At 37.9% G+C, this 12,678-nt stretch overlaps 1 protein-coding gene across 6 annotated transcripts in view; it reads left to right on the top strand.

The window, feature by feature from the left end:
• LOC145260335 (uncharacterized) overlaps window positions 1-12,678 on the top strand; it is a 153,586-nt gene that overhangs the window by 101,273 nt on the left and 39,635 nt on the right. For all 6 annotated transcript variants that reach the window (XR_013864274.1, XM_080118250.1, XM_080118249.1 and 3 more), the window contains exons 9-11: window positions 1,816-1,977; window positions 3,580-3,681; window positions 11,562-11,668. Coding sequence is in view for 5 of the 6 variants with exons in the window: in XM_080118250.1 (XP_079974376.1) it covers window positions 1,816-1,977; window positions 3,580-3,681; window positions 11,562-11,668 (371 nt within the window). In the remaining variant the exon portion in view is untranslated. The remainder of the gene's footprint in view (window positions 1-1,815; window positions 1,978-3,579; window positions 3,682-11,561; window positions 11,669-12,678) is intronic.

Raw genomic sequence — 12,678 nt, 5'->3', positions numbered from 1 at the left:
AAAACTCTTTGTCTCCAGGATTTATACAGAACAGCTACCCATAGGAAACTCTTCTGAAATTAAACATTGCATTCAATTCAACATCATTTTGCGAGACATCATTTATTAATACGCTAATCACACTTATTTGGCAGAACATTTAAAAACCTTTTTTTTTACTATTGTTCAGCACAAACAAAGCTTTATATTGCCGCTTGGATGTGAGGGGCTACTATTTGGGACCATATCTACTGTGGACTATGTGAGGAGACAAGCAAGATGTCTTTTCACATTACATTTAAACCTTTATGTTTTAGTACAGACAGGGACGCAGGAAACAGGAAAGGAATCCCAAAATCTAGCAGTTCAAGGGAAGAAACTATTTGAGTAGAAGGCTTTTTGGCATCTAGAGCTCTCAACAGTGAAGAGGTGGGATTTTGTTGCTTGACAGGTTTGTCGGGTGTATGTATGTCGAGGGGATACAAGTGCAATGAATTCATCAGAAGTTGTTCTATTAAAATACTTGTGAAACAGGGATGCGACATTTTGGTGATGGGACAGAGGTTGGAGCTTGGTTGATAGTGTGGGATCTATTGGATTGAAGACCTTTTTGGATTCTGTTTAAAAGTGAGAGGTTTGTAGAAGATACACCAGCCCAGATATGGAAACAAAACTCCATGCATGAGCGAATTGTGGGTTCGTAAAAAATGTATAATATGCTCAGGTATGAAAACATGGAACAAACATCATTATAGTTGCATCATCTTTTTGTCTAAATAAAATACTTACCTGGATCGGTGGTCTTTCTCTTGCAGATTGCCATCTACATGCTAAAACACTTTCTGTGTGCTAAAACAGTTACATCATTAAAAAAAAGTGTCTGATCATCGACGCCCCCCCCCCAACGATTAGAGCTTCATGCTTTAAGCAAGAAGTGAACTCTTGTAATGTGTGCTGAAACAAAAAGTATAAATCGTATAATTATTTCAAATTTGTAGAAACATCGTTATAATATTTTTTGTCTAAATAAAATACTTATCTCCAAATGGAAGTTAAATTAATTGCTTGCCATATTATCCGGTTTGAACAGAGAATAAATGGAACACATACATTAAATCCGTTGCCAAGGCTGCTGGAAAAATGGTGGGATCCTTCTATCGATCCAGTAGTTATCTCACTGCTGATGCAATTCTCTATCTATATAAGAGCCAGGTACGTCAAAGGATGGAGTACTGTTGCCACATTTGGGCAGGAGCTGCTAGAAAGGACTTGTCCTGCCTTGATAAAGTTCAAAATAGACTTCGTAGCCTCATAGGGAATGTCCTTTTTTCTTTCCTGTAACATCTTTCTCACAGAAGAGATGTTGCGAGTTTGTCTCTGCTTTATTGTTATTTTCATGGCAAGTGCTCGGCTGAGCTCCAATCTATGGTTCCCCCTCGCCAGACTTTCACAAGAAACACCCGTCTAGCAGAAAACACTATCACTAATTTCCTCCACTCTTTATCTGTGCCTAAACCTAAACGTAGATTCCATGAACAAAGCTTCTTACTTAGAACTGCACGCCTGTGGAATTGTCTTCCGTTTTCCTGCTTTCCAGCTGACTACAATATGATTGTCTTCAAGTCTAATGTAAACAAGTTTTTGATGAGCTGGCGAATTTCCATTACTAACGATTACTATATTGTCCAATTTCTACTGTACACTTTTTAATCCTTATCCTCGAGTGGCCTCTTGGCCTTGATAAGTGGTGATGCCTATGTAAAAAAAAAAAAAAGAATAGAATTATTTCCATATACTTTTATATATATTTTGCGTGTTCATTTTTTTTGTTCTGAGGTGACGTCTCAAGTGAGTCTCCACTCAGCAGGCCCTAATGCATTAGGTCTTGCATTCAAATGTGATTCGCACACATTCAAATTCAACATCAGTGCCCTACCCCCAGGTTCTAAGGCAGGATGCCATGCACAGCAAGGACAAGCACTGCTCAACTTCTCAAAGGTGAGTAAAAATTGTATCTTTTCAGTCAAAAATATGCACAAATACAACAATACTATAGCCATGGGCAAATGGAGGTGTCATCTTATAGATTATCTTACTCTGTTTTGTTTTTTAGCTGCATGAGTTATGTCCCCTTGGGAAATAATAAAAATGGCTCGTGTAGCCCAACAATATCTCGTTGTTTCTTCTCCTTATAACAATATTCTAACCATGGGCGAATGGGGTTTTAGGTCTTAAGGTAATTTAACACACCAAATACTAAAATGGAGGTTTCCAGACCATAAACTTGATAGATCATGGATAACGTTTAGTGTCACAGAAAGCTAGAGTTATCGTATCTGTGATTATTGGGTTTCTTTATCTTACCAATCACCGTGGAAGCTTTATGAGCAGCCTACTGTTTATGAGTTTTTTTTCTTTGGAGGATTTACAAGTGGATTTCTTAATAGAGACCATTGTTAGTATTGAAATGTCCTCACTGTGAGTGATAATACTCTGGTTCACCTCATCAAGGTTGTGATGACTTATAGTTTTAGTGACATTCACCCAATATGGATTGAACCAATTGCAATTGCAAATTAGTTCAATGTGTTGTATATTGGTTTATATTCGAGGAGATGATATATTAAAACGTGTCATGTGTTATCTAGTGGATGTAAGACATTGTTCTTTTAACAGACAGATAATAAACGTATAAATCATATGTATGTTGTTTAGCCAGGAGGACATGATATTGACGTGTAAACTGAGTCATGTTGTATCAGACTTATCACACGGGATACTTTTACAGTTCATATGTAAGAAGAATAATATATGCTTCATACCTTTTTTTTTTTAAGAGTTCTTCTGTATCTTCCCGCTGCTCCGTGACGAACCATGAAACGATCAGCACCATCCAATTGAGACATCTGTTCTTATTTGTGAAACCATAAAACAACTCTTTATATTTTTATAATATAAATTTATTACAGTTGTCTCAAATGGTTTTCACAGGATCTGCAGTTCGTCTACATTTTCTATTCTTACAGCCCGCTCCTAGCTGGGCCCCTGTCTAGACATCTGTCCGCTTTGGTGGTCAATTCTCCACTCTCTGAATCTCTCCAAAACTAACTACATCACGTGTTCTCTTATGTCACCTAATTATGTGTCTCAGACCAACCTAATGTCCACAACTAGTTATTTGTTTATTCCAAACCCCAAAATAATTTTTACATCTATTTTCTATTTTCACATTCCTTTTGCGATTTACACATCAATCATTTTTTCTCCAATTTAATTGTTTATTCTTCTAATCATAATAACTGATCCAGCGACCATCCGTCACTCAAATCAATTAATAATAATACAATAACAATAATAATGTTTTGACCCTTGACCCCACTTGCCACAGTTAACAGATACTACGCTATGATCACAGCCTAAAGGGTCATGACATTACAAATGCATCCCACATCAAGGTGGTTCTTCACACGTCAGTTGGTGGCTAAATCTTCATACTTCAGTCATTCCTGATTTTAATGAGTGAAAATATGAGTCATTTTATTGCAAAATTATTTTGAATGACTTTTGCATTTATTAACTTTTTTTCTTTTTTTCTTATAGAAAGAACATTTATTAAAAACGTCTGGACCATTTTCGTCTTCATATGCTAAAGAATTAGTCAAGGGAGATTACTCTAAGCAGAAAATTAAAAACCCAGATAAGGTTTGTCAACAATTATAATTTTCACTCAGCCTTTTCACTACAGCCTTGAAATTATTTTTTTAAATTGAATGTTTTTTTATTTTTTATTTGTTAATAAATGAATTAAAGTGTAGTATTTGTTATCAATTTAGTTTGACTTTCAGACAATTTGTGCAATTTTTAGCATGAGAGATGAGTCAGGCCTTCTTTGGAAGATTCTTTCTCTTGTCTTTTGCTTTTGTTGCAGTGGGCTGAACATTGACAGACTCTGGAATGGGTAGCCTGACGTCAACCAGAACTGGAACAGATAACCTGATGGGTACAGGCATTGGAACAAGTAGCCTGAGGGCTGAAGGGGGTGCTAGAAGGCTGTAGGATGCACTGAGGGCTGCATGAGGTGCTGAAAGCTACAGGAGGCGCTGGACTACCGGTTGAAAAAGGGTAGTTTCAGGAAGCAGGCTGGTAGTAGTTGCATCGCATAAGTAGTTTGTTGTTCGCATAAAAGTAGTGTGGAAAAGGTAGCCCAGAAAAGCGCTGTTTGAACTACTGTTACTGGTGCTGCTGAGTATGTTCAGTGGTTGTTGGGGTCAAACAACTTAACTGGACACATCAAGAGTCGTGATTCAGGACGGCATTCTAGAGATTTTTAGCTGCAGACGTGTTATATTCATGAAAGAGTGTTGTTACATCAGGCATCGTTCTTAGTAAAAAAAATAAAATGAATAGAATTAATTCCCAACCAAATTTGTCATCATGAAAAGAGATTTAGATATACACTGATTGTGTTTATGTTTTGATTTGGAATTAAATGTCTATTGCTATTAATTATTTGAAAAAAAAAATCAAATTTTATGTTTTGCAGTTGAAATAAAAGAAATCGACATAACATCCGGCCACACAAAACACCTATGAGTATAGACACACGCGAGTCGCACATGAATTGCACTTGCAATTGGTTCACGCAAAATGCTGTCATTGTGTGTTTTCTTTATTCGAGTGGAAAAGTGGTGGCAAGGCCCTCTCCTTGGATAATTGATTATTATCGATTAGGAATTAACATATGTCAAATGTCTCCGCAGATTTTTCCAAATGTATCTGCAAGGATCGTCGAAATGATGAGTGCAAGTGGGCCTGCACAATTGATGAGGAAGTTTGGTGGTGTACATATCTCGGCAGCATGGTTGGTTGAGAGTAATGAATGAGTGCAATTGGATTTGCACAATTGTTTGTGTTCTTAGTCTGCAGATGCGTCTGCAGAGTCGAAGAGACGAGTGCAAGTGAGTTTACACTTGTTGATTGTATCGTTTGTGTTGTAGAAATAATTGTCAAGATTGGTGGTACACTGTGGTCAAAGTCAGTTGTGCAAGTCTTGCAAGTAAGTTAGCAGTGCCAAGTACAAGTGGGTCTGTACTAGTGTTGGTGTGCATCCTTCGAGTTGATTGAGTTTCCTGTGTGTTCATTGAATTATCAAACGACCAATTGTGCAGGTTTTAATGTGCGTGTTGCAGTTTAACTCGTTTTGAACTGGTGCGACTTCTTCATTGTGGTTGTTGGTGATGTCCATGGGTTATATATGCTTGATGAATGTCTGTGAGGGTTTGGTTTGTTGAATCATCTGTCAGAGAGAGTTGGTAAGCCCTGAAGGGGGTTGTTAATGTTTGCAGAGCTTAACTTTTTACAGTGTAAAGTCAAAAGCTCGGTGTTGGTTCTAGGCTGAGATTGTAGAGATGTTTGATAGTCATGGTTGCTCAAGTCTGGGTGGAATGTCATTTTCATTAACAGTTGTGGCATGCGTCCAAGGATGCTGTAGGCTTTATCATCTTCTTTGCCGATCGCCTATTCTTTGCCTTTTTTAAAAAATTTTTAATTACATTTTCACCCCAAACTAGGCACATTGCCACTTTGTTGTAGGGGGCTACTATCAGGGACATAAGCATCAGGGGTAATCTGTAGGGAGTTGGGTAGCAAAATGTCGATTCATGTTGCACTTGAACTTCTGCATGTCAGTACAGTCAGGGAAGCAGGGGCCCGGAGGGAATTCCAAAGTCTAGCTGTTCTGGGGAAGAAACGATTGGAGTAGAAGGAATTATACTTTTTATTAAAATATTGAAAATGTGACGATAATTGCAGAAGATTTGAATTTTTTTATTGAAGAAAAAACGATGACAACTTTTAGTTTAATGTAATAAAGTTTATAACATTAATAACAAAATGTTAACATCTCCGACATTGGAAAATTAAAGAAAGCTTCGATGACTGATTTTTTAATGCAATAAAGTTTATAATATATTAATAAAAAAAAAAGTGGTTTTCGTCCGGAATTGAATCTATATTAAACTAAATTAATATTAAAAAAAAAGTTTTTAATTATAAATTTTTGTATATGAAAATAACTTAAAAATCTTTTTAAATAATTAACATAAAAGAATTATGCTCTTTTAATTATTATTATTATTATTATTATTATTATTATCACTATTTTTTTTTTACAATGGGGTCACCATTTATGAAGGCCCGGAAGCCACCCAGGGATAAGGGTTATTGCATGTACAGTACGTTAGTGTGGAGATTTAATAAAGTATCTACTTAAGGGGGCAGTTCATCAGGAATTTGTTTACGTTGGACTTGAAGACATCCAGGTTGTAGTCAGGTGGGAAACAGGCAGATGGAACAGAGTTCCACAGGCGTGCAGTTCTAAGAAAGAAACCTTGTTCATGGAATCTACGTTTTGATTTAGGCACAGATAGAGTGGGGAAAAGTTTTGACAGTGGTTTCAGCTAGACGGGTGTTTTTCGTAAAAGATTGGCGAGGGGCACCAGAGATTGGAGCTCAGACGAGCACCTGCCATGGAAATAACGATAAAACAAAGATAGGCTTGCAACGTCTCTTCTGTGAGAGAGAGGTTGCAGGGAAGAGAAAAGGACATCCCCCACTAAGCCACAAAGTCTATTTTGTACTCTGTCAAGGCAGTACAGGCTGTTTTTAGCAGCTCCTGCCCAGATATGGCAGCAGTATTCCATCCTTGGACGTACTTGGCTTTTATATAGATAGAGAATTGCATCAGTAGTGAGATATCTTCTGGAGTGGTAGAAGGATCATGGGGCCTAGACGAGAGCCATCCATTTCAATTGATGCCAGATGGGGATCAGAGCGTTTATGATGTAGAGATAGGAGTTTGATTTTAGATGCATTAAAGGTAACCAGCCACGTCTTCCCTCACTGTACCACGCGCTCGAGATCAGAAGAGAGAGACTCAGAGAGAACTTTGTCATTTGATGTATTGCCATAGATGGTCGTGTCATCAGCACAGATGTAATCGAATGATTTAAGTATGTGTTTTGGGAGATTATTGATGTAGATCAGGAAGAGAGTTGGGCCCAGGATGGACCCCTGAGGGACTCCAGCATTAATACTGCAGGCCTCTGATTTTTGTCCATCGACCACTACTCTTATGAGCCTATCATACTGTTGCTGGAAATTTTGTGAAGTAGACCTTTATGCCATACCTTGTCGAAGGCCTTTGATATGTCAAGAGCAATTGCCCTAGAAAGGAAGCCTTTGTAAAGAGATTCACTAATCCTATGAGATATAACTGTTAGCACATCTGCGGTAGATCTTGCAGAACGGAAACAATATTGCATGTCACTAAGAAGGTTATTTCTGCTGAGGTGGTTGACTATTTCTCTATTTAATATGGATTTCAGCAACTTACTCATGACACACAGGAGATTATTGGTCTGTACTGAGAGGGAGATGACTTATCACCTGAATTCTTAAATACAAGGCATACTGATGAGGTTTTCTAGGTTGTTGGAAAGCACTTCTCCTTAAGGCAACACTTAAACAGTTTTGTAAGTATGGGGGCAAGTTCTGGTTGAATCTTTTTCAACATTATAATTGGAATGACGTCAGGGCCAGTTGCTTTATTGGAATCAAGGTTCTTGATTAGCTTGGCGACCTCATGCACAGATATTTGTATGCTGCATAACTGTTTTAGGAGGAAATATGGTGAATTGATGGCCTTCATCACATAGGGTAGAATTAGCTGCAAAGTTCTTTGCAAATAGTTTGGCCTTGTCTGATGCTGACGAGATGACCTTGGTTGGGATAGAACGCACACTTCTGTTCAGGATCCTATTTGTTATTTGCCAAAACTGGTGGAAACCAAGTCGCTGATCAGCTACTTTGGATTTAACGGACTGAGCATATAGGTCTCTTGCATTTTTTATTACTCTTTTACAGTGATTACTGGCAGTCTTGAAAGCAGCAGTACATCTATTACGTTGGTAGTTATGGAAAAAGTGATTACTGTGCACAATGGCAGCAGCACATTCTGGGGAGAACCACGGCTGGCTGTTAGGTTTTTGTTGGAATTTTTTTGATGGTATGAATCGGTATATGTCTACAATTAACCATTCGGTCAGGTCTGATACTATAGAGGACACATCCTTTTTAAACATGGAATGCAGAGGTAGATCAGATATAAATGTACGGAAGCTATGCGAGTCAGCCATAGAGTATCGGTATACAGTACAGTGGAGAGATACGTCTGGAGACTTATTACATTTCATTTTTATCTTAACTGATATAATCGAAGTTGTGAGAAAAAGGTCTAGAAGGCTTGCATACTGACCGGTAGTATCGGGCACATGGAGGGGTTCGTGGACAATCTGAGTGAGGTCATAGGCAATGGCGAAATCATGATAGAACCTCCCCTCATCATCTGTCGTGTTCGAGTGGGTCAGCCATTCCAGGTTATGGACGTTGAAGTCACCACAGATGTGAATGTTAGCCGAGGGATGTGCAGACAAGATGTGGTCTATTTTTTCAAATATACTCTTAAAGATAGTAACTCCGCTGTTATGGGGCCAATAGAGGGCAAATATAAATGCAGTGGTGTAAGCAAGTACAACCCGGAAGCACATATAAGGTAAATTAGGATCTTCTCTAGAGATATCCCTACCACACGGGAAGCCATCTTTAATGTAGGCACATATTCCATGCCCATGGCGATCTTGTGGGTCAGATTTAGATGTTAAGTTAGAGTATCGTTAATTATGAACTCATCTAAGGAAGTGGTCGGCCCTATTCCAGTTTCACTTAGAAAGAATATGTCCGGTTTCGTCTCTTTTAATTGGGTTTCAACCTCTGGAAGGTTGAAGCGTAGACCCCTGATGTTGGAGAAGGAGACATGGTAGTAGGGGTCTACGTTGGAAGATGGGGTTCTAGGTTTATTCGAGTTTTTTTCTGGAGATATTTCATGTTGAGGCTTTGGGATTTGTGGAACAGGTCGGCATACTTGGTTAGAGCAGAATAGAGAGAAAAGGACAGGAAAATTTTTTTTTTTTAGCACATGATAAGGTAAAGCCGTAACAATTACCCACTAGTATGGCATCGAGAGGCCCCACCAGAGACTACTGCATGGTCCAGAATTCATTCACCAAATAGCAATACAGCGTGATCGTCTAATCAAAGTTAACATTGTGTGATCGTCTAATCAGAGTTAACATTGTATGATCGACTAGTGGTTCCCTTCACTAAATGATATATTCAAATGCCCCTGTGTGTGAATGTGTGTGGTACATGTCATGCAGTCTTGCACACACCCTCTGCGCCGTGGATGCCGGTCCATCTGAATTCGTCTCGTCTTGGAGGGAGACTGGCACCTGTTTTGGGGACAAAGATTCATTTCACTCCAAACGATGAATTGGTTTTACAGTCTTTATTTCACCTTCCAGATGTCTCGCAGAAGGATGGAAAGTGAATCTCTAGCCTGCGTGGTTTCTCTTGGTCTTGTTTCCATACACGCCAGCGCCCCTTCCCCCGCGAAGGGGGGGAGAGACGTCTGTGAAGCTGTCCGTCGTATTTTAAGCCCAAACCAAATCTCCACGATTCAGCTAACCTGATCACGTAACTCACACGCAGTCCAATCAGCTGATTCTGACTTCCGGTCAACGTGTCTCAATATAATTTACACACCTCCCTCTCTCTCTCTCCCCTTGATCCATTCTCTAACAATAATAATAAAAATTTACGACAATAAAACTTTTTTAACCAAACTTTGGATTGCTTATTTTTTTTTTTTTTTTATTATTATTATTATTATTATTATTATTATTATTATTATTATTACTACTACCACTATTACTACTACAACAAAAATTAAAATAATAATAACAAATTATATTATTTACTCGTGACCAAGATTGATTTTTTTGTTTTATTTTTGTTTTTTTGCAGAGTGCGTTTATATATTTAACATAATTTTTTACAGCTAATTTTAAAGATATATCCCAAGAGCTCTCTTTCATTGGTTAATTACACGGAGATGTATGGAAGAGCACCGCTTACTCTTGATTATCATCTTATAATGCTAATATTTAGCTAGAAGAAATCAAGTACAATTTTTTCTATCTTTGGTATGACACAACCGAGGATTTAACCCATATCTCCAAATCCATTATTAAAACAATTATTTATAATGGTTTGGCGTAAAAGTAGTTTTCTTCATTTATTTTCATTATGTCGGCATTCCAACTATGTTACAAATTTTTTACATCTGCTTGTCTTTGCTTGTGTACTCTGTAACTTGTATGTTCATATCCTGCTATACAGATTGACTGCTGTGCTCTGGTATGGTTTCCACGATTGCGATATGGGTGTTTATATTAGATTCCAAACGACTGGAAAAGTGTTCAACCTCAGAAGATTCCAAGCCAAAACACTTGTTAGTGATGGACTTGTTGCATGCTGATGATGCTGATCTGGTAACCCACTCCCCAGTAGATATGCAACTAGTGATGGATCTCTTTACAAATGCTCGTACCTGCTTCAGACAGTATTAAGAAAACTAAAATCATGTACACTCCCGCTCCTGATGATCTGTATGTGGAACCTGATATCTTCGTCTGTGGAAAGTGCTTTGAAGTCATAAAAAATTTTGTCTTCCTTGGGAGCACCTAATCAAATGATGGCACTCTTGATGCGGAAATAAGACAGAGAATCAGCAAGGCATCTGATGCTTTTGGAAGGTTACAAGATAGTCTGGTCTGACGGTGATCTAACTCTGACAACTAAAATTTCAGTATATGAAGCATGTGTAGTACCATCCCCACTCTACGCATCTGAAACTTGGACCTTGTACCAGTCACATAGAGAATTGCTCGAGAGGTTCCATCAGCACTGCCTCACACATATTCTTGGTTTAAAGTGGTATAGCTTTGTCCCTGATACATATGTCTTAAAAAAGGCCAAAACAACCAGTATTGCTACCATTGTTATTAAGACTCCCAAAACAGTTGTTCTACAGTGAGCTCTTTCTTGGAAAAAAAAATCCAGCACAAGCCCAAAAAACGTTTTCGTGATGGCATCAAGGAGAGTCTGGTGAGCTTTCATATTCCTGTTGACAGTTGGGAGTCCCTAGCGTTTGATTGCAAGCAGTGGAGGACACTGATATATAGGGGTGCAGAACACTTTGAAGCAGCCAAAATAGACCGAGCGAAGCTTAAGAGAGCATGTAGAAAATGCCAAACCTTGCCGCCCAACCATGGAGATCTCTGGATCTGTAAGGTGTGTGATCGGGATCTGTTGTCTAAGGCAGGTTTTGTTAATCACATGAAAGCCCATGATGATACAGGTTCCACTGCTGTTAGTTTCATCCAAACCAGTGAACGTTTTCAGTGTCATGTCTGCTTGAGGGTGTGCAAGTCGCTGGCAGGGCTAAAAAGTCATCTTCGGGCACATGGACTTTCAGTGACTGAGGGAGTGGCTCTCATCTGACAAGACGTTGCAATCATCATACAGATTGATCTCATATTGTTTTATTTTTCATTTGCAATTGTGTGTGCTTTCATCTCTGTATTCATTATCTAACAACTTTATTGTTCTGCATACTCTTACAGGAAACTCTCCAGAAAGAAGAATTTCGAAAGTCTTTGGAAATCCCAGAGAAAGTCAGATTTGGATTATCGGCGGAACTGATTCTTCTTCAACTCAAGCGAAAGGCAAGGTAAATTCAATATCTGCCTCTTTGAACTTTCAATGCAGTTAATTTGCTCTTTGCAATGTATACATGACATATCTATGCTATGACGGGTTCTTAATAAAATACACTGTTACATGATTAAAAATGTAACGAAATAAGAAATTTAATGAGAACATTAGAATGATTAATTGAAATGTAATCTTTACTTAACAAAAACATTTAACATATAAGAAAAAACAGCAGCATCCAGTATTAGAATATTCTAGAACCCTCTCGATCTTTCTTGAAGGTTTTGGAAAGCTCTGGTATCTTCTGATAGGTTACAAGTTTTTATATTTCTTTTTCTATGTGATTGTAGATATTGCAATCAAAGAGAAATTGCAACATGTTATTGTCCAAACCAGTTTCAATTTGTTTGTGTTTGTAAAGAATCAGTGGTCTCTGAAATCTCAAAATTTATTTCCAGGCACAGAAACCACTTACCCCTTGACTTCTACCGGGACAGCAAAAAGGGCATGTAGAAAGCCAAAGTTCTTGGAGTCATATATTAACTATGCAATTAAAAATGTAACAAAATCTAATTTATAAAACCTACTATGTATGTCTGTCTGTTTGTCTCTATATTTTCAAACTCTATCTCTTCTAAAACTAAAAGTCACATTGTGGCGCTAATAACCTCAAATGATTGGATTTTTTATGGACCGTTCTTTTATGGTTTATTTATTTTAAGGGGTCAAAATTGAAAAAATCTTTATACATTTTGTGCATTCATCTTAGTTTATTTTTAATCAGTTCATATGTGTATCACGTTGGTACAGTGGTAACGTCACCAGGTGTGAATGCTACAGTTTTGATTTCGGTTTTAGTTTTAGCTGATGGCACCCAAATATTTTTTATTTTAATTTTGAAATCATGGCTCTATAATAATATATAGGAAATTTGAACAAATTAAAATATCATATTTAAGCATATTTTATGACTGGGCAAAGTCGGGTGCTAATCCCCCCACCCCCACCACCACTAGTAGGAAATTA

The sequence above is a fragment of the Euprymna scolopes genome, chromosome 36, assembly GCF_053919585.1.
Source record: "Euprymna scolopes isolate OS-2025 chromosome 36, ASM5391958v1, whole genome shotgun sequence".
Lineage (NCBI taxonomy): Eukaryota > Metazoa > Mollusca > Cephalopoda > Sepiida > Sepiolidae > Euprymna > Euprymna scolopes.
The sequence above is the reverse complement of the archived record's forward strand: the minus strand, read 5'-3'. Positions and strand labels throughout refer to the sequence as shown.